Source organism: Triturus cristatus, chromosome 10, assembly GCF_964204655.1.
Source record: "Triturus cristatus chromosome 10, aTriCri1.1, whole genome shotgun sequence".
Taxonomy (NCBI): domain Eukaryota; kingdom Metazoa; phylum Chordata; class Amphibia; order Caudata; family Salamandridae; genus Triturus; species Triturus cristatus.
In genome coordinates, this window is record NC_140593.1 from 1035857651 (window position 1) to 1035879940 (window position 22290).

General features: G+C 42.3%; 1 protein-coding gene across 1 annotated transcript in view; it reads right to left on the reverse strand.

Moving 5' to 3' along the window:
* Positions 1–22290, reverse strand: part of DNAH3 (dynein axonemal heavy chain 3) — a 694204-nt gene that overhangs the window by 136322 nt on the left and 535592 nt on the right. Inside the window, exons 43-49 of the mRNA XM_085629109.1 lie at positions 21244–21423; positions 19771–19894; positions 19477–19633; positions 11867–12010; positions 5885–6551; positions 2617–2782; positions 1071–1287 (exon numbers count right to left, since the gene is read on the reverse strand). Of these exons, the coding sequence (XP_085485235.1) occupies positions 1071–1287; positions 2617–2782; positions 5885–6551; positions 11867–12010; positions 19477–19633; positions 19771–19894; positions 21244–21423 (1655 nt within the window). The remainder of the gene's footprint in view (positions 1–1070; positions 1288–2616; positions 2783–5884; positions 6552–11866; positions 12011–19476; positions 19634–19770; positions 19895–21243; positions 21424–22290) is intronic.

Here is a 22290-nt window from a genome sequence, read left to right on the forward strand (position 1 = left end):
TTCAGGTGGGTGTGGTGTTTTAGAAGAGCGCGATTGAGAAGGATTCCTCTGATTTCCTCTCAACTCCAGTGGAACTAGTTCCACATATCCTCTTTGAGGAGTGGGTGCTAAACTGTATGTGTGGGGTTGAGAAAAGTCCTAAGGAATAGGGTCCAGGTGGAAAAACAGTCTAGCTTATGTCAGTGTTTGACCTCATAATTACAAAAAAGATTAGTGGTGCATTTTGCCTAAGTCACATCAATCACCCTGAGAGGGCAGAGAGTGAACGAATTAATAATATTTATTTCCCCCACACTCTGATTGTGCATAATGTATTTACGTGCACTGGAGAGGTGTGAGTTAAATCCACCCTTAATTGATACCCGTGCAGATCGCAGTCTGAGTTCAAGTGACACTCATCCCTATTCTTACTTATCCAGTTTGTAATAAATGGACCAAAACTCTGTGTTGCAGTTACAATTTTATTTCCTTGATATAGTCAAAATGAGTGGACCATTACGAGCCATAGTCTTGCTAGCTCTGACACTAAAGTCATGAACGAATTCTGGTGACCTTTGAGGGGTTAGTTAGTACTTATTGCGCCACCATTTTTACACCCGACCATGTTACTTGGATAGGCCGGGGTTGGTATGGTCCTCACACACTCCTGACCGCACAGCACTAACCTGAACAAGTAGAGGCTATAAGAGAATTGCCCATAGTACTGTACAGTATTTACCCATCTGGCTGTTTCAGGATGTAGTCTGGTTTCATGCTACAATATGTGCTTGTTTGTATACTCAAATTGCAGTTCAATCTCACACTCTTTCGTATCTCACCTCATGCAAAAATGTGCTGCTTTATGCTTGCCACAACAATGTTAGACCACATCTCACAAATGGCATTAAAACAACCTGCCCAAACCCTACACCTCAATCAGTGGACTTTAAAACATTCATGACAAATGTATTAGCTACCTAATTCACCATCTGAAATCTCTGTGGAGCATCACTGGGGGTAGTCCAGCGCTATCACAAATTCAACCATTCAATAAATATGTGGTGAGCATGGACATTTCCTAAAAGACCTACCTGCGAAGAAGCAAAGTCCAGTTTCTCGAGACCCACAAGATAGCGATTTTTCATCATGTTGACCTCCTGTCTTTTCTTGTGAAGAAGACTCTTGAACGTCAGAATCAGTTCTAGGTAAGATGTTGGCGTTACATAGTTGTGTCTTCTTAAAATGTCGTAGTATCTGTCAGACAGTTGCTTCACACTTTCCTGGAAGTATTTGCACATTGAAACTACCCTGTAGAAAGGTGAATCGGTCACTATCCGATATGCCTGTGATAGTTCTTTGCATCAATAATCAACAATCTAATATAATTCTCTATCTGCCTTAGTTTCCCACCATGCAACAATGCAACACCCACCAACTGTAACTGGTTCAAAATGCGGCCTCTTGGCTGCTAAGAAAAGTTCCTGGGAGGATTCCAGTATCAGGGCACTGGAAGCCCTTACGCTGAATCCTATCAAGAAGAGGGGACTTTTCAAAAGCCTTTGCATTTGTTTCAAATCCTTGCTGACCAAATCCCTCGTGTTCATTCAGCAAAAATGTTCTCTTGATACCGACTTACATATTCTTTACATGCTACTTCAGCACACCTTTGTGTGGTTCTTAAGATCGTGAACACATGAATGAGTGATCATACTTTTTAATATCATGCAGCAACGACTTGGGATTCTTTGTCCTGCGAGATCAGGGTATCTGACAATGACTTAGGTTTTAGAGAAAAACTGAAAACTTGGCTTTTCAGGCTTGAGTCTAATCTAGGTTCACTGCTATGAGCTTCAAGGCGTGTTTCTAATTTAGCGACACAAAGCCTTTCTGTAATTGCATACTCACCAAATATCATAAATAAATATAAACAAATACTATTCTTGTTAAATCACCAAAGCATTCTATCAAATTTTAATATTTCTCATATTAACCCTCACATCTTGCTCAACATGTCTTGATGTCCTGCTAAATCATTTTCTAGCAGGGGGGTATTGAATTTATCGACTGAAGAGGACTTTCTGAGAAATGTGCTTCGCGAGCCTCGCCCTACTCCTCTCACGTACAAGAGTTCTCCGGTAAAATAAGGAGGATAAGAATGTATTTATTATTCATTCATTTTCTTTTACTTTTCCCTCACAATTCCTTATTTTCCTCCACAGCCCTGTCTCCCAACCGCATTTGGTTTAGATGTGACACTAGTACCCTCTCAATATCATTAGTCTTTTGAATCTGGGGCAATATTCAGAGTTCTCCTATAATCTTATTAATTGCATACATGTTTAAGAGGTGAAGGACTATTGGCCACAAATTACATCTTCATTCGGTATGGCACCAGAATACTGTGTACTAAATATTGACCAGCTGGAGTAAATTATAGAAAATCTACCCAAATGGAGCTTTATTTTGTAAATAATATTTAGGCCACAATAGTTATGTCTGAAGATGTATTTGCATTCGATATTCTGACATACAACCCTTCATTTACCTGTCATCCACTTCATTAAGTTCTTTAATGAATAACCAGCAAAACCCCATTACCAACCAAAGATAATTCCAGATGAAAAAGTGCTAACTTACTGTATTCTGATGTCATCATCAAGTTCTACATCCTCCAAAAACTTGTTTGCAACCATTTCTAGAGCATCTGTAGGCCAGCTTTGGAACCAATCAATCGTGCAGCAGTTGATTAGAGATGGGAACATGCGCAGTCGATTGCGGAATGCATCACCGATGGGACTCATTGCTAAAAAGAAAGAATGACATTAAAGGATGTCTTATTGAGGTTCTACTCAATGGCACAATACATATGACTAATGTGTTTCTGACCGAAACTGAATTAGTGTGGTGAGTGGTCTCTGGCATTTTCTTACTACTTGTAATGTGAGGTCAGCAGTCCTGAGAGATGACTACTTAGTCACAAGTACAATGTTGTGGCCGAGGGCTTCCTATCCCTGGCGAAGGCCATACACTATAAAGGCCATGCTAGAGTGATGAAACTTTACTATCTACGTGACAGCGATGGGATGTATGATCTAGGGGCCGCCCATGCCTTGCAGGATTTTAGTGTCGTTCAGAGGTGAGGAGGATTTTGAGAATACCTACAAAACTGCAACTTTGTGGGTGTGCACTGACACACCCTTTATACAAAGGCTCAACATCCTTTGGGGCCTGGTTCAAGTCACATAAAACCACAACAAGGAATTAAACAAAATATATTAATGGAGAAGCAGCGTCACTTTGAAATTCACTGAAGCAATATATTGTGCTGTTGTGCTTCTGCTATATTAAACATATTACAAAAAATGTGTGTCACTTTCTAATTCATCATTACACCACCCCTGACTTGGGAAGTGTGAAGCAATACTGCCCACTAGTGGAAACCCAACCACAACAGGCAATGGAAAGGAACCCTGGATGACAACCCAGACTTAAGCTGGAGGAAAAAGTGCCAGCGTAGTGTCCACCTAAAAGTAGCTAATTGACCAGAAAACATATTAAGGTTGACTCCGAGACAACCAAAGCTCTTCCCATCTCATCAGCTAGAACACAGAACAAGGACTGGCCACAACCTGTAATAGGCTCTAAACGCCCAGGGAGACCAAGGGCTTAGAATTACATAACAGAACTTAAAAAGGGGTATGAACACAAACTAAAAGAACACCTCAACATATCTTAGACAGAATCAATAATACCCTAATGGATTTAGTCTCAAATGTCGCAAACAAAATATTGTGACCTTAGAACTTAGAGGGTGGATGATAAATCCTTTAGTAGTGGGTCTACTCTTCTCCTTTGAGTGACTCCAACTATTACTTGTGTCCCAAAAGCAGTGATCATAATAGTGAGGGGTAACAAAAGGTCAAATGGTGGACCAAAAGCGCCCTAAGCAACCAAATAAAATCACTGTGCCTAAGGAGGGACCTTCATGAGAGAGGCTCCAAAACTCTCAGAAATTAAGTAAGGCAAAGGGAGAACCCCATTCTGAAGGGCTCGTCCACAGAGGAAAACAAGCATAGAAAGCTTTACCTTTCACTTTTGCATCCTGTTTTCACTGCGTGGGGAGTGAAACATTGGAAGCCTTTGTATGAGAAAGGCACTACTGGCTCCTATGCCCTTCTTCCCACTCTCTAAAGGGTGTCCTCCTGAGACATCAAGTGTAAGTCAGTCGTTTATGAAGTTGGACAGCAAAGGCGGTGAAACATTACTGACACTCAAAGGGAAGATCAATAATCTCATTCCTAGTTACCTCAAAGTAAAGGTGTAACTCAGCCTCTCCTCCAGGCAAACAAAGATGGCCGCGAGCATATCTTTGTGGTTTGTGATTTAAATGCATTGTAAAAGGTTCACTCGTCTCATCATGTGCACATTATGCAGGTAGGAATAGCATCAGCCCACCCCGCACAGATTGACTGAAGACAGAAGCACCTTCAAATTTGCTGATGTGTGATGCACGGATGAACTATGGTAAATCCTTTTCCTGATCTGATTCCCTCCATGGTGGTTGCATTTCAAGTAAAAGGGATGAGACTGATGGGAGGAACTGAATGGAGCATCTGGACGAGAGGCCCGATAGGGAAAAATTGCCAGTGCTTGTAACAAGAGCCAGGATTAAGTCACCGACACTTTGCCAAATCTCATATGAAAAAAGGGAGACGGCCTTCTATTATGCTGAAGGATACAAAACCAAGCACTGAAAATCCCGGTGAAAGCAAAATTAATTCACACCAGACACAAAACTAATTTTGATTGACCACTAGGCTGCTATGGAGGTCCTCAGTGCAGGTCTTGCTTCAGACCTCAGAAGGGCACTACAGATTGTGGAACCATGAGAAGAATGTCAAAGGCCCTTGGTGCAAGCCCTTTGCAAGGCCCACATGTGCTAAGAGGATACCTCAGGTGGAAGTATGCAGCCAACAAGAGCCAGAGGCTCACAATACAATAATAGTTTATTACTCTTAAATTTCAACTTAGATCTCGTGAAAAAGAGTTTGGAGATTTACATTTTAAGGTCAGAGTAACAACAGGAACATCTAGAGATGGCCAGACCAGGGAGTAGAGAGACCCCAAAATCAGGGTGAGAGAGGATCCAAGGCAACTCCACACTTCAGTCAAAGCTATCTAAGAGTTTTTGCCTCTTCATATAATATTGCTCGTCTATTGACTGCTCATCGTGAGATGGAGAATTCCGTAAGTGGAAGAAGTTATCACACCCCCTAAGGAATGACAGAATGAAGCAGTCAATCAGAAGTTTAGAATGTGAGCACTAACTACTGTTTGCTTTTACTATAGTCCTTTCATAGCCAAGTGAATGTGGAGACCAGGAACATGAATCCGAAAATGCATGTTTCTTAGTGTGGAGTTTAAGCTAGGGGAGACACGTTCTTACATTATTTCAGGACTTCACTGAGGCTGTCAATTAATCTTAATTGCCCTTCCCCCTTCATTAGATTTTATCACCTCTATTACAAACATTTAACGGCTGGGTGAAAGATTAACAATACTGGTTAATTACACTTACAACTTTTAGACTACTTTGTAAATCATGGGAACAAGTTTGGTCTTCAGCAGTATTACATGTGTGTTCGGCAAAACATGAATTTAATGAATTACCACTTGGATAGGCAAACAAACAACGTACACTAACTTGGACAGATAGGAAAAGCCTTTGTACTATATGTTTGAGGAATCAAAATAAGTGCATTAATTCATTTAATAAAATTGGTCAATTTACTGAGATTGACAATTTCTTTTCAATATATCAGAATTACCTATTACTGCTGGTACCATCTCATTGGAGGTTACAAAGGATGACGAACAATTAAAAGTATAGTAATGTTATACTTACCTAGTACAATGTGTAAATTAGCTTTTACTCTATCAATGAAGAAGTTGTACATGGCAAGTGGAGTCGCATCAATCTTTTTCCCTTCTGCCCTTGCAACATTCTGCATTTTCTCAATAATTTCCGCCTTCTCGTCAGCAGGAAAGATGTTGGGTACATCACCTGTGTTCAAAAGCATGTTGATGTCCTCCACAAAAGACTCATCCTTAATTTGGTTGTCGCAGAACAAGAAAACGGTTTGCTTGCCAGCAACTCCAGCTTGAAGCATCACCTTTTTTAAGTCTTCTCTCCATTCATTCGTTGTGTAGTTCTTAGTAATCTCAATTTGAAAGAGCTCAAATGAATTCATGTTAGTGCCAAGCTTGGTGGCACTTTGTCGCCCACTGCCACCAATGCCCACTAGCAAGAGATGGCCATTGTCCTGTTTCAGGACTCTGCATATTCTTGAGATGTGTTCAATGGCAAATTTGAACATGACTAAGGACATGGGGGCTTTGCTGACGTTGTTGTACTCCTCCAGGTAGTATTCCATGACAGAGGTAAGATGCTTTAGATCGGTGATCTCATCATAGATCCTTATTTCGCTTTCTGCTTTGAAGTAGTCTCCAAAGAAAAGATTTCGGATATTATCATCAATGACCTTTCCGGAGTGTGTTAGGTGACTTAGTACCTGTTGAAAATATATTTATTAATGCATCTTTTACAATACCCTTATGAAACAAGAAGACACATAACCTGCTATGGTAAGGCTTAGTTTACAGAATAATTAAAACAATAATAAAGTCTCAATTTAAATAACATCTCTTGAACTATCTTTTTGATCAAAATAATTCTGTTGCACAACCTGTAGGAATTGAGATTTCTTTTTAAGGGGTTAAGAACAAAGTCCAATTTCTGACTGCTGATTATCAAAAAGCCTATATTGCGGGCTCAGAAAGGCAATTAGCAATGCAAGGAAGTAGCGGTGTGTTTCTGATGTAAACAGAAACCATCCTATCAGCAATGGTATTGTTTCTTGATCAGGACACTAAATGTGCACTTTGGTCTGTACTGATTAGATGGCTCAATTGACCCCCACTTACTGTCCTGGGCCATATCATAGCACCACAAATAGTAGTCAGATTATCTGTCACTTGGTGGCACTGATGTACCCTAGGTTTGATACATGTCTCTCTGGGGATGCTTCATGAAGGAAGGGGGTCAGAGAGCTGCCAAGATACTACTAAGCAGTGTGACGTTACTGACATCCCACATTGCTGTCTTGTGATGACACACATTGAAAAAGCATAGTTTCTCAACTGGATGTAGCTGTGACACAGGTGTAGGACAGCAGATCTGTCAGAGATTTTCATATGCCCTGAAAGGCAATGCCCTGTGGGGCCAGTAGCTCTTAAGCCTTGTTTGGGGAACTGTGGACCAGTTTTGTAATTACATTTCCGTGGCCTGGAACACGCCCAGAGTGGTGTCAGAGTGCTCCATTGCATAACTTGACAGCTGTTGCTAATGAAGTTCATCAGACAGGCTCCTCTTTCACACAAACAGCCCTACAAGTTGCCTGGACACACGAAGGGTCTTAATCGCTTGAGGCCTCTAAATCCCTTATATACCTGCAAGTCTTAAAGGAATCTTCATATGAAGTAACTCTCGTTAACACATTCACCAGGCTACCAGATTATCTGGATCCTTGGGAGGAGCAGACCCAGAGGGGCCAACCAATATCAATTTACAAGTCAGTCTGAGACCCCACTGGCGTCAGAAGAAGGCAGTCCATGACATTTTTTTAAATACACTCCAATACATCTTAATCAACTTCCTAATTCTAGTTATGTCATTATGAGGCAAGTCCATCTCCTTTAGGTATGCACTCCCATGCTCAAACCTCCAATCACAACCCAAGTCTTTAGTCCCAACTCACCTTCTTCAGGTAACATAATTTAACCACCTGCTCCCAGCACATCCTGTTCCGTTATGTCTTTACAGACTAGGTGTAATCCTATGAGTAGGATTCCTTAATATGTTTTAGAATATTTTCATTTGAAAACAGGGCATTAGTGGCAACTTTACATTTCCTCCTTCTGCCTTTGACATGCTTGGGAAAAGGTTGAGGGATCGGCTTATCACATGCCTAATGCCAGGACAAGGGTATGCTGGCATAGCATGGCGGACCCTGCCAGCCGTCTTTTCCCAAATTGGAGGACATCTTCAGCATAAAGGTTTTCACCACAAAGCCTGCTGGGACACGAGTAGGGAAGGGAGATTCTGCATGTCTTGGTGGCAGCCATGTGGCTACTCAGCACAGTACTAGAGTCTGCAGAGCTTTGCCATTATACCCAGGCTTATAGCAATAAGTAACTGCAAAAGTATCGGACTAAAGTTCTCCCTCTTTCCATGTATGTAGATCCTAGGGCTTCTTCAACTCTTTCTCATACATTTGAAGAAAACATACATTGCATAAGGGCAGGGTGAATGTGATTGATTCTGGCTAGCCTATATCTGACTGATGAAGTCACACTAGGTGTTATGCTTGGCTACTGTTATGACAAAAGTGTGATACTGAGTGTAACTTGAAATTGGCTCCTATGAACCCACGATGGACCCCTTAAATAAATATTTACACCTGAAGAAATTGAAAGAAACCCTAAAGAGTAGGTGATTGATATTGACAATTGCAGAATCAGTATATTGTATCAGTGTGCGCATGATATGCATGGATTACACCGACCACCAAAAGTATAGATTATTTAACTGTGTGGGATTAGGATGACCCTGATGAAATCTGGATGATCTGATAGGCTGTACCATAACCAGCTGAAACATGTTGACCTGGGGACGGGGAAGACATTAAGCTATCCAGAAACGCCCCATTATTTTTTTTCTTAGTGACAAGGGTGCTCTTTTTAATAATAAAAAAAATAAGATGAACAAATGTAGGCATTTTTAGCCTCCTTTCTCCGGTCCTCTAAACTGATATCACAGGGACCATCAAAGTGCTCCCCCCACAAGAAGGATTTCCCCACCCGGTACTGTAAAAACATACCATCTGAGGACTAGATGAGGAAGCATGCCACATCACAATATGTAGGTGAGAGCCTGCTAGAAACAGGAGACATACCCCTACATTGATAATGAAAAACAAGTTGTTTTTGTTGCATATATTTCATATATACCATTTTTGCATTTCCTCAGCTTAACTGTAAATTTTGTATTTAATCCTCATTGTATCAACAGTATGGCTATTCCCTTTTTATTAGTGCTTATAATTACAAGAAACTTTGGTGGTAATTGTTGAATAATGATCTTGCAGAAATGTTTCCTTGTCTTCATCTAGTTCTCTTCTGATACTCTTGTATGGTCTCCAAGCTTTGAGAAGCCATTCATAAGTCATTCATCCCTCCATTCATGTAGGGTTTCCTTCTCTACACATCTCAAAAAGAACCTACTATAATGATTGATTATTTGGTCAGTAGGGGAGAGTGAGACTACAAAATCTAGTGTTCTTTATTTTTATTGTTTGATATTTAGTTTCATATTTTTTCCTCACAGAGTTTGACTCTGCATCTAAATATTTTATTTCCAGAGGTCTTTAAAATGTCTCTTCAGGAAATGTGTCATGTCTTGTTTTTTGTGTAAATGTTTACCTTTTTCAGTCAAATCAAAACAAAATCTGTCATTCTTTTCTTCTTCATATTTTGCATTACAGGTATTAAGGACAGTGGAGAGTCTGATGTTTTGGTTGCCCAATTGGGCATATGTACTGCATCTATAAAATTGAATTAATTAATTTATAAATTACCTCAATAAGAACTGTGAATCGTTAGTGTGGCCCAGAATAGTACCCCTTAGGTTAAATCTACTAACATCTCTCGTCTTTAATTCATTTGTCTACAACACATCTTGGGCCAGATGTACGACCGTTTTTACGGTCACAAATGGGTATTCGGCCCGTTTGCTACCACAAAATTGCTGTGCCCTATGTACAAACCCTATTTTGCGAGTCGGTAACATATTACGGACTAGGACCGGTTTCGGGGTTTCACACCTCATCAGCCAGGATATTCCCGGGTATATCCTGACGTGGGTCCTGGGCTCACTGCGCCACTGGATTCAAGCTAGCCTGGCTGAGTAGGGGTGATGCCCCGAAATCAGTCCCAGGATGCTTGTTTCTGGGCCAGGGAGGACTTGGCTTGGCAGTAAGCTAGACTGTTCCCATGAGGCACAGGGTCAAGACTGATTTGCATATGGCTGGGGCTAACCTGGGGTGACATGGTGAGCAAAAGAACAATGGATTTAACCCAGATCTCTTGACTGGGGTGAATGTTTGATTTGCTCTGCATTCCACCTATCATCTAAGAGCGCCGGGTATGCCCAGACGTGGGTCCTGGGCTCACTGTGCTACTGGAGTCAAGCTAGCCTGGCTGAGGAGGGGTGATGCCCCGAAACCGGTCCCAGGATGCTTGTTTCTGGGCCAGGGAGGACCTGACTTGGCAGTTCGGGCTGGACTGTTCCCATGAGGCACTGGGTCAAAACTGATTTGCATATGGCTGGGTCTAAACTGGGGTGGCATGGTGAGCAAAAGAACAATGGATTTAACTCAGGACTCTTGACTGGGGGTGAATGTTTGATTTGCTCTGCATTCTGTCCATCATCTATGTGTCTTTTGCTTTCTCGCCCTAAGTGCGCCGGGTATGCCCAGACGTGGGTCCCGGTCTCACTGTGCCACTGGATTCAAGTTAGCCTGGCCGATGAGGGGTGATGCCCCGAAACTGGTCCCAGGATGCTTATTTCCGGTCCAGGGAGGACCTGGCTTGGCAGTTCGGGCTGGACTGTTCCCATGAGGCACAGGGTCAAGACTGATTTGCATATGACTGGGTCTAAACTGGGGTGGCATGGTGAGCAAAAGAACAACGGATTTAATCCATATCTCTAGACTGAGGGTGAATGTTTGATTTGCTCTGCATTTCGTCCATCATCTGTGTGTCTTTTTATATTGTGGTCTGCTGATCCCAGCAAGGCTCCATCCCTGGGAGTGTTAGCCATTCCCAATGGGGTCGCAAATTGTACCTGCCTCATGAATATTAATGAGGCAATTCAATTTGCAACCCCATTAGGAATCGCAAATAGTGTCTGGGACACTGTTGTACATTACAATTTGCGAGTTGCAAATTGTGAGTCACAAAACAACGCAATTTGCAACTTGCAAATTGTAAGGGTCATACATCTGGCCCCTTGCCATATATCCATCTTGTTTTTGCACATATGCTGACGTGTCAAAAAAGTACACTGGCTAATTGAGGGAGAACTTATCACTGTCCTCCATTTTGAAGAGAAAAAACACCGTATATCCCTCCTATTTTACAATTCTCAACCCTCAGCATCTAAAGCATTACATACGTTCATGAATATAGGAGTTTTCTCAGTCTATGTTCAGAAGGTACACACATTTAGCAAAACCACTTCCAGGACAAAGGCTTTCTAAATTTCTCCTTGTGGTGTGCCTTGTTAGTTAATCTTTTGTTATTTTAGGAAAGGCAGGTGGGGCCTGGTTGGGGGGCGGGCAATTTTGAAGGATGATGATGAGGGAAAATTAAATAAATAATTCATTTTCCCTCGCCATCGTCCGTCTAAATTCCTCTCCACCTGGCCCTACCGCTCTTACCTGCATGGGCAACGTATGGTTATGAGGTGCTTCACACCCCTGGAGACATCATATATTATTAAATTGATTTCAGCATGTAGGTTGCTATATATGCATCATCCACTAATGGACATTATACTCAGCAACCAACTCCCAAGATGGCGACATCTGGAATGTAGGACTTTGTGCTGGAAGGAAACCTATATTACAATTAGGACACGGCTCAGTGTAACCCATCCATCCAATAACCATACCTCAGAAATATAAATACGTTTCATCTTGCCGCTTTTCTTAAAACCCACACTATGGTACACACATACACAGCTTTGGTAAAATGCACTTTATTGTACCTTATCGACACTTTGCTTGTAGCAACTTGAAGTTGTTTCTTTCACCATGTTAAAAAACACCTGTCTGTCTTCATTATCAATCAAACGATCGTAGAAGACGCGGTAGACCTCATGGATCCAAAGTCGAATTAATTTTTCTGCATCCTAAAAAATGAAAAATATGTGGATAAAATGAAAAACCAAGCCTGTACAAAACTGGTTGTATACATGCAACCACCTTTTTAATGTGCAGGGGCTGATACAATCAATGGAATGGAGCAATATCATTGTTTATTGCCAGTTGCAAGGGTCTCTACCTTGTGGACATTTCATTCACCCAGTTAAAGAAGGTCTCTACTGGATCAGGGGCAGCATCTGCGTTTACGGACATTGGACTATGCATGCCTAGCTGAAAAATTAAAGGACGTTCTACTGGTTGAAATAAAAGTACACACTGAAACACTTAGACACAAGTAGACACCAATAACTAGCTACAATTGACAGATGGAGTCAAATGAAATAAAAGAGCAAATTAAGGAGATTTGAAAAAATTATGAAGATTTATTAGAAAAATATTTGTAAATTGTCAACTGGAATACTGATCAAGGTGGTCAGATGCATGATCAAATGACAGAGCTGTCCATAAGAGGACATTGCTCATTCTTCAAAGTACTACTCTAAAATAGATGTATTTCTAGGTAACATGATGGAAAAACGCAATTATATTTAGGATGCAAACGTGAATAGCGTGAGTTTACAATTCAGCATCACAGGTAACACTCAATTGCTTAAGGAAAGGGGCCTTACTTAGAAAGCTATTTGTGTGGGGACATGCAGCTAGCCTCATTTACGAGTGCAAGCCAACTTTAGCAAGTCATAAATCAATTTACTCACATGGAGGTTTCTGTGTGAGTAACTCTACCGCTGTGATTGAGGTATTTCCATTTTTGACGCTTTGCTGACAAGCGCTTGAGTAAATTCCTCCTGAAAAGAGAAAAAGGGAACACCCAACAATATTGTGGGATGTTGTGAAGGGGTATCTCCTTAGGAAACACTTTCTCCATAGAATAAAAAAAGAATATTAGCATGTGCTTCTCTTTTGACATGCAAAAATATATAGGTGTACATTTTTCTATATGAAATGGAATTTACTACACTTTTGCAGGATTACATTTGAAAAGCTGCAACTGGCACAGGTAGCCGGCGCAGGTAGCCGGCAAGTGTAAAAAAATTGGCAATGTCAGTTTCAGCTCCGCAAATCTGAGAGGCTAGAAACTTGTGAGAGCAGATTTAGACCTGTTTTCAAGAATTATACTCAAGAAGCTTTAGGTTTCTATCAAAGAATCCTGAATATGTGGCGCCAAAATACCCCTAACTGGGATATTATGAGCGCAGGGACATCTTAAAGATTTTGGCGTCCCTGAGCCAAATGTATTTTGGGGGTCCCTGTTCAGATCAGCTTTGACTTTATGATCCAGTTTTAGCTCTTTCATGCCAGCTTTGGCCAGGTCACTGACAGTGCAAAGGCACCCTTTTCCAAATTCGAAAACTGTGTTCAGGGATAGTGATGTATGCTTTCAATATTCTAACACAACAGCAGCTCACTAATATTACTGCAAATAATCTCTGTGACACCCTCTAATTTCCGGTTTGGATCTAAAAGGAACTTTTTTTATGGATGTTGCATGAAACAAACATCATTTCTCTGCAAAATGTCTGTACTAGACTCACACATTACCCACATTAAAAACAAACGAAAGGAAATTGCTATTTGCAACAACCTGTTTAAGAATTATCCAAGGTTATCAGGTAAAAGATGCTCTACAGAACTGAGCTGGCTTTATCAGAGGCTCCCGTGAAATGCTGGGGCCCAGGGCCAGAGCCCACTTTGCCCATGCCTCAAAACATCTCTGTATGGGCCTTGATTGGTTGGATGCTGTTTTACGATGGTTGTTTTTTTCTCCCATTCTCTGATGGAAAATGTACACTGTTTTGTTGGTCGAGCCTAGAAGACCTGCTGTAATCTGTACAGGGAGTGCAATTCCACCTGCTGCTTACCATTTCTCCCTGCTGCGTCGGTCTTCTTTAGTGGCTCCTTATTGGCTGGCGTTCCCGATACATCACTTCAGGTTTGTGGCAAGGAGCACCGGCCAACTACAGTTTACTTACACTGTAGGTCTTTATGTGCTTTGTTTAGGGACTATGGGCTACATTTAGTAAGCATTTTTGCATTCGCAAACGGTCGATCGGTCCGTTTCCTACTGCAGAAATGCTTTCACATATGTATGAAACACAAATTGCAATTTGGGTTTGCGATTCAGTATTTGGAAGGGGTGTGTTTAGGGCGTCCCTTCCAAATACTGAATCTGAATGGGATGTATGAATTACACCAAATTACGGTCGCAAAACATTCATATTTTACCGACTCCTTTAAGGAGGTGGTAACCCAATCGCAAATGGGAAGGGGTCCCCAGGGGACCCCTTCCTCTTTAAGAATGGAAAACATTTTTTTCAGAGCAAGCAGTGGCCCCACATACCACTGCCTACTCTTAAACAACGAAATTGCAAAGTTTCATTTTTTCTTTTTAAATGAATCCCGGGCTGCATTTGAAAACAAAAAAGACTGCTTTATTTAAAAGCAATCACAGACATGGTGGTCTGCTGACCTCAGCAGGCCACCATCCCTGTGATGTTTTGGTTTTGACTATTTCTTTTATTTTGTAGTAATGATATTCACCACGGCGCCACTTTCATGTTTTTTTTAAATCACTTTTTATGCGCACGGGTGTTGCGCTTTATGTTTCAGCACCGAGACCGCTTTCATATTTACAACATGGGTGCCATGCTTTTTTTCCACACGGCGTCTGCTTTCATGGTTTTTGTTTTGCCATACGTATAACCTTTATGTTCACGGGTGCTGCGCTTTGTTTGAGCAAGGTGCCCGCTTTTATATTTAAAAAAACAAAAGTTATGTCTCATTTCACTTTATGCTGCTGCTTTTGCTTTTCGTGGGTGGAAGGTTTACCCTCCTCGCCATCTGCCTGCCCCTACCACGTTGGTGCTGGCCACATGTCCCTCCCCTGGGCTTTCACTGCCACCTCTGTGACTCGATGTGCCCGGGCTGTGACCTCCACAGTGCTGGGGACGCGGTGGCCCGTGCTGCACGGAGAGTAAACTCCTCTATGGGTGCCATGCTCACTTTACTTGTTTGGGATTTCCTCTGAGCCTGCAAAAAGAGGCCCTCACTGGAGGCAGGAGCGGCAAACTCAGGTGAGGGTTCCCTGGCATAGAAATGTTAAACAAGCATTGGCATAGCCAATAGGTCTCGCCTTTGGGACCTTATAAGTGTTTAGCCATGCAACAGTTGTATAACTAAATACTTATAAGGTCCCAAAAGCGAGACCTATTGGCTATGCCAATGCTTGTTCATTACGGGGCTGAGAAGTAGTAATTGCATGCACGGGAAGAGGGCTCAAATACCGGTCTGAAACACAATCCAGACCCACTACGCCCCTGCCTCGTGGACTGGCGATCTCTAATAAGACCCCAAGTGGCTAACAATCATGCAAGTTCGTAGACGCAATTTAACTGAACCTTGCAGACAATTGTCTTATGAACGTGCATAAGCTGAAGAATTTAAATACGCTTTTGTAGCTTAAACTCTTGAGTTAATGGTTTAGGAGCTTCTAAAACAAGGAGGAAAGAAAGGGTTAATCACATGCACATGCCGCCGCTGCTGGAGTAAACAGAGGCAGGCAGGGGGGAGTGCTGGAGGGGGGTTTCGCAGTGCAAGGTCTCTCAACCATGAGAAGCCCACAGCTATGTGTGTGTGCTTGGAGGGTGGGGGAGGGCTCCAAGCGTGAGGAGGGAGGGGGGAAGCCGTTAACAGGCAGACAGAAGGGATTATCAATGCCTTCGTGAACACCAGCGAAGGAAAAGGAACATGAGAGGAAAGAAATGAGAGTGCAAATGGATAACGCAGTTTGCAGCTTTTTAAGCAGCAGGAGTTCCAAAAAGAATAGAAATGGGGTGAAAGCCATCCATCCATGACAGATTTTTTTTTTTCCATCAACAAAAATCTTTATTTAAAAAACTTTGAGATATACAAACATAGGTCAGGGAACTGCAAGCAGCAGGACTTGATAGCGTGGGTGGGCATGATCATGAAGAAGGTAAGCACGTGTTTGAGGGAAGGGTGAGTAGCTGCTGTGATGGGGTTCCCAATGCCAACAAAAACAAGAATAGGAAATTATTATGGGGAAATAAAAAGAGCAATTCAAACTGAAAGAAAAAAGAAGCAAAAAAGACTCAAGAAATAATTTCTGATGGAGCCAGAGAGAATGAAATACCGAAAAGAACTGGTAAAAGAAAACAAGCGCGTGCCGCGAACCATGTTCTGAAAAGGGAGGAGAGAGATGCGAGCAGAGCATATGGTGTGCACTTTCGCGGCCGCTTTGATGTTCTCAGTGGCTGCGCGGCTCACTGAGAACATCAAAGCTGCCGCGAAAGTGATCACCAGGCAGACAAATGGTGCGCGCGCCCGGCGCACATGCACTGTAGCTAGAGGCCTGAAAAGCCACTAGTTTGCACTGCCAAATCCTGTTTACTAAAACTCTCGCCAGAGCAGCGCTAAAGCGCTGGCTCAGGCGAGACCTAAAAAGGGTCTCTGTCACTTCGATCCGCATAACCAGCCGATGCAGGACGTAGTTGGGGAGCTTCTCCCAGTTCTGCAGTGTCTAGCTTTATTAAACGTCATGTTTTCTTTCCGACATCCTCTTTCCTCGTCTCACTCCATCGTGCCTCACTCCCCTACACACTTCTCCTCTTTTCTACTCTTCATCTCAACGTTCTCTAGTCCCTCTCCCTCCTCCTGTGCGCTCTCTGTTTCAACCTCTATCTCCAAATTGCATGTCTCTCCAACGGCTCTCTGTCGTCTTTCCTTCAGACATTCGAGTATTTTTCAGCAAGGTGGCTCAGTGATTTAATCTGAGTACTACATAGTGCTTACTACTCCATGTGGGGCACTGAAGCGCTTGCCTAAATCGGTAGCATGCTGCACCATGTAGGGTTGACATTCCTCATTCGGTAGTGCCGTAAAAGAGCCAGGCAGTAACACCTCATAACCCCCCATCAATTCTAAGTGACGCAACCGTTCCCCTCCCCCAGTTAACCCACTATAACAGATCGTCTACCTCCCTGCGAACCCCGAAGGGCCGGACCCCTGGCTCCACCCTTTAATTGGAGAACGCTAATTACTGGACTCAAGTTACATTAACAGCCCCGGAAGTGCAGTTGTCCCCAGAAGGGGCAGTTTAGTTAAGTTGTGCGCTGCAGATATAACCGCATCACTTCATTTCCAGAAGCAATTCTTTTCTCTGACCTACAACTCGCTCTGGGTCCTGGCTCAGGAGCCTGGAGACGTCCTCCCGCAGCAGTATCCTGACTGCATCACACCAGAGTTATTTCTGCCTCTCGCTCCCTTCTGTCCTTTTCTTCCCAGTTGAAGACAGTTAATTTCAGATCAGTGATGCCTTGGTGGCACCGAGTGTTGGAACATATAATGCCTATGTACATGGGGAAATCAGGCCTACCTTTGAATGTCATTGTCTGAAACTGTCCGTGGTCTTTGAATTTGTGATTGTGTCTGCTGTTTGACTGTCTTATAGCATCTTTTGGACTTTGAGTGAATGCTAGCAGGTTGATATCTGTCTAAAAGCGTCTGTTAGTCTTTGAGTCTACGGTGATGTTAGAGGATTGTCTAATATTTATGATGGCCTTTGACTGGACTCATCTAATGTTCTGGGAATATATTTTATCATCTGTTTACATTTGCAATATCTGCTAGTATCTTTTGGTCTTTGAGTGTCTCATAGTTTGTCAATCATTTGAGGTCTTTTTAAAAGTTGGGATTGGAGCATTTCATTGTGTCTGGTGTCACTGTTTGATGGTGTATTGTTTTAGAAGTATACAATAAAGTTAGAAGGTTTTATATCATTATATTGTGGTTGAACAATTGACCCGCATATATACTGCCTCTACAATATCTTCTAGGACTATATAGCCTTAGTATGTATATATATTGAAAATAGATCCACTACTCTTACTTCTACATCTACATACCGAAACAATAGAGTGTCAGCTGATATTCTTAATGCAATAGTTTTGCAAGTGGATATTTCGACAATTAAATAATGGTATAACACTGTTAGTGTCATGCACATATTCTACTTCTTTTTCTCCCACCTTTATTTTTGTACCAGGAGACAATTCACTTATGTTGTATATATTTTATAACATCTTGCATCTATTTTGTTTTCCCGTGCTTCTATGTGAGGTTGGCACTTCACTAAGGAAATGCAGTGCTGCAGCTGGATCTTTGGTCTGCTCAGTAATTCATCATTCTTATTCCTCTAGACAGTGTTTCTAGTTGCTTCTCTGCTCCCGTCGGTGATTCCTCATTCTAAGTCCTCTGCACAGTGCTGCTATCTGCTTCTCTGTTCTCAGCGGTAATTCCTCATTCTAAGTCCTCTACACAGTGTGGCTAACTGTTTCTCTGGTCCCAATGGTAGTTCCTCATTCTATTTCCTTTAGACAGTGCTGCAGCTGATTTTGTGGTTCCAGTGGTAATTCCTCATTCCTAGTCCTCCAGGCAGCGCTGCAGCTGTGTTTCTGTTAATACATTGACTCAGTAGCGGCCTGTCCCCTGCCAAAGTGGGGGGCGGTGGCGGGCCGGAGGAGGGAGGTGTGGAGGGTTTCGGTAAAAATAAAATAAAATAATAATAATAATAAAAATAAACTCACCTTAACGCTGCCGCCGCTTGTGTCTCTTGCTCATCTGATCTTCCTGCTTCTGTCTCTGGGCACAGGCTCACCGCCTGCCCTGCAGCCAATCCTGAAGCTGATCTTGCATGAGAGCTTCAGATTCAGGGTTGTCCTGAGTGTCAGCAACTTGCGCTCCCAGGCAGACTGGTAGCCAGCGCCTGCTCTATCCAGCCCCAGCAACTCAGCTGAGGCTGGAGAGAGCTTCACTGCGCATGAGGAGTTTGGCAGGCCTGAGACGGCCGGCCAAACACCTAATGTGCACCACTCCCCCACCAGAGGTGTCATCCCATGGACCCGGCCCCAAGACTTGTCAGAGTCCTGGGGGCGGGTCCAGGGGATTAAAATAAAATGATAATAAAACAGTTTTAAAACCCGTTTTATTATTGTTTTATGTTCCTTTGGTACTGGTGGTGGCAGGAGGGTGGCAGGAGGGCGGCGCTGCTCCGCCCTAATGGAGCGGCTGCTGCTGCATCCACTACACTCCAAACCGAAACACATAGCTAAAAGAAGTAATTTACAATGCTAATAGCTCTAACTCTGCCAAATGCGAGACCTATTGCATTGCAAATGCTTGCTAAATGTTGTCTTTGTTTCCATTTAAAGTAATCAGAGTCCAGCCAATAGGAAGCCTTCGCTCTCTACACAAATTGCCTACTCACATTGCTGATAATTTGAGAATTTTTGTTACCAAGAGTATTGACTTGCCTTTTATGCTAACTTTCGCAAGCACAATATGGGAAGAGGGACGCACAAACTGATCAAACAAAAAGCAAACGTATTGAGCCATAGGCGCAGTGCACTCTACCTACTTGTAAGTGGGTGTGTGGGCAGAGGAGCACTCCTTTTACGACTCTCGAGAAATCTCGAAGATTAAAGACGTAATGCGATTTGGAGGGAGTAGGAAGGAAATTTTCCACAGCCATTTTGTAAATCGCCATCGTGGCTTGCACCATTAGCTTGCTTGTTCTTTATGGAAAAGATAAAAGACCACATGTCATTTAAAACATATATATTTGCAGCTGTGACATTTTGTAAACAATCATTTGAGGAAAAGGAGTTTTGAAGATGTAATTGTTGCAAAAGAAAATGAATTACATAGGTACCTCATGAATGCTATGTCAAACCCTTTGCCGAAGTGCCAGTCAGCAATCGAGCCGAATATCTTGGTCAACGTCTCGTCATCAAAGGTATTAATAGAAATAATATTCAAGTGACGGGTAAAACGGCCTGTAAAAAATATACATAGATATATACACATGCTCAGTATCATTTTTTTCAGTACACTTTTCAATTTTTGTCATTATATTATCAGAATGCAGACCTTGAGGACTGACCAGGTGAACTGGGGCTCTATCTCTGTTCCATATTTAGGGAAGGATAATAATTTAGGGGCATATTATCAAGGACGGCGTTAAAATTATCGCCGCTTTAGCGGCAGGAAACTGCCGCTAAAGAGGCGGTAATGGGCTTGATAATATGCCGCAGAGTATTCCAATAGAAGCTCATGTTCACACCAGAACATGAGCTTCTTTTGGAATTCTCTGCGGCATATTATCAAGCTCATTATCGCCGCTTTTAGCGGCAGTTTCCTGCCGCTAAAGCAGTGATAATTTTAACGCCGTCCTTGATAATATGCCCCTTAGAGTTTTGGTAGAAGGTTATTCCTCAATTCTCCTATCCCAGCAACTCGCGTTTTGCTTGCCTCATTAACAGATGCGGGAAGCTGGTGCACTGCCCATGGAGCCATTACTAGCTCCTCTGGTGGTCTATCAAACGTGGCATGCAAAAGGCGCCATCTTTCTTGCATTGTGAGATTCGCCCTCTTTAGATCACTGTGCCTGATGCATATTTTCTCTGCCCAGGTCGAACATGCAATCCTGAGACAAAATTGCATGAACAAATATGGAGTGAAACTCCCAATACCTTCCAGGACCCTTCTAACAAAAGCCAGAAGACGAATGGATTCTGTGAGACAACTGCCAGTAAAAGACATCATGGGTGATAGATGCTCCTGCACTGTTAGAGGGCAGGATACTTTTTCCCGCAACCCCTACATATAAGCCTATCAGGTGGTGCTTTTTTCAGTATCAGAAATGTAGGCAACAGTTTGAGAAGTCGATGCTACACAGGAATATTTAGGAAGGGAAAACTGTCTTCATTTCATGAATGCTTAGCTGTATTAGGATTCTGAAGGGTGCCTCACAACATATGGCTATGTTGGACTTATCACCCTAACTGTTGGAATATGAGCAAATGTATTGATATAAATAATTCTGGGGTCCACACAAGTAACAGGGAATTATTCTAACCTTTGATTCTGATACGCAAATGAGAATACTTAGATAAAAAAATTAAACAGTTTCTGTCATTGAGGATGGCAGGTTTGGTTCCTTGCTAGAGAAGATCATTTCAAGTAGGCTCTCCTTTCATTGCGTAAAGGATCACAGAAATTGGCCATAAGAAATGTTTACGTTGAAAGTGCTGGTCGGAGGATACTAATCAGTAATCATTTTCACAATGTGATGTGAGTTACAGCCAACACACCTTATTTTGAGGTTCAAAGTTGAACTGTGTACCTGTGATATCATTTCTTCCACCACCTGGTGGGCCCATGGCTGAAACCAGCAAGATGTCCAGAAGATCTATTCTGGAGGTGTCTTTCTTGTCGTACCAATGACCATGATCAATCCATTGCCTGAGAAGTTCGATTGGCGGCTGGGCTCCATACACCTCTTTTGCCGGCATGTTTAGATCATCTAGTGAGAAGCAAAAGAAATATGTTCAATATATAGGTTTGTGATTATCAAAACCAAACCAGACCTTTAATGAGACCAGGCCAAACAATTGTTCTTGAACAGGAGAGTGGGGCACAGAGGGGACGAGGACGAGGACGTGGAAACAGAGGAAGAACAAGAGGAACCAACAAGCCAAGAAGAGGAGGAGCAACGTAGACAGAAGCCCAATGGGAATGGAAACAAGGGGCAAGAAACAACAACAAATATGACAGTTGTTAATCTCTCTCAACGGTCTCTTTCCAATGCAGAAATTGAGACTTTGTCACTTGGCCTCACCTTTTGCCCCACATCAAATATGAATTACACGCAGACTCGTATTGATTTATTCCTGTTTTCGAGAAAACTCAAACTTAAGAAATGGTTCAACACTAAACCTCAACAACAAGAAACTGTAAGTGTTACACACAGAGAAAGTAATCTTAATGTGTTGGACATTGAATTAATGCATGCATTGTATGACATGACAGAGAATGCTGATGTTAGCCAGTCTGTACCCGAGTGGGGGGTATGGGGTGAGAATTTAGATGAAAATCCAGGGAGTAAATTTAAACCTAAATCTGTATTCCTCCCTACTGTACAGTGCGAAGCTATTGATATTTTTGAGAAGGGCGTTCTGAATGACCTACAGAAAATGAGATATAACAAAATATAAGGGAATAAGAAAAATCTCACAGCAAAACAAATCACAGCCATTGACGATCTAAAGGCGGACCACAATATTGTTATCCGCCAGTCGGATAAGGGTGGCAATGTGGTTGTATTGGACAAACACAAATACCTGTTGGAAGGATTGAGACAGCTCCAGGATGTGAAATGTTACTGTAAAAC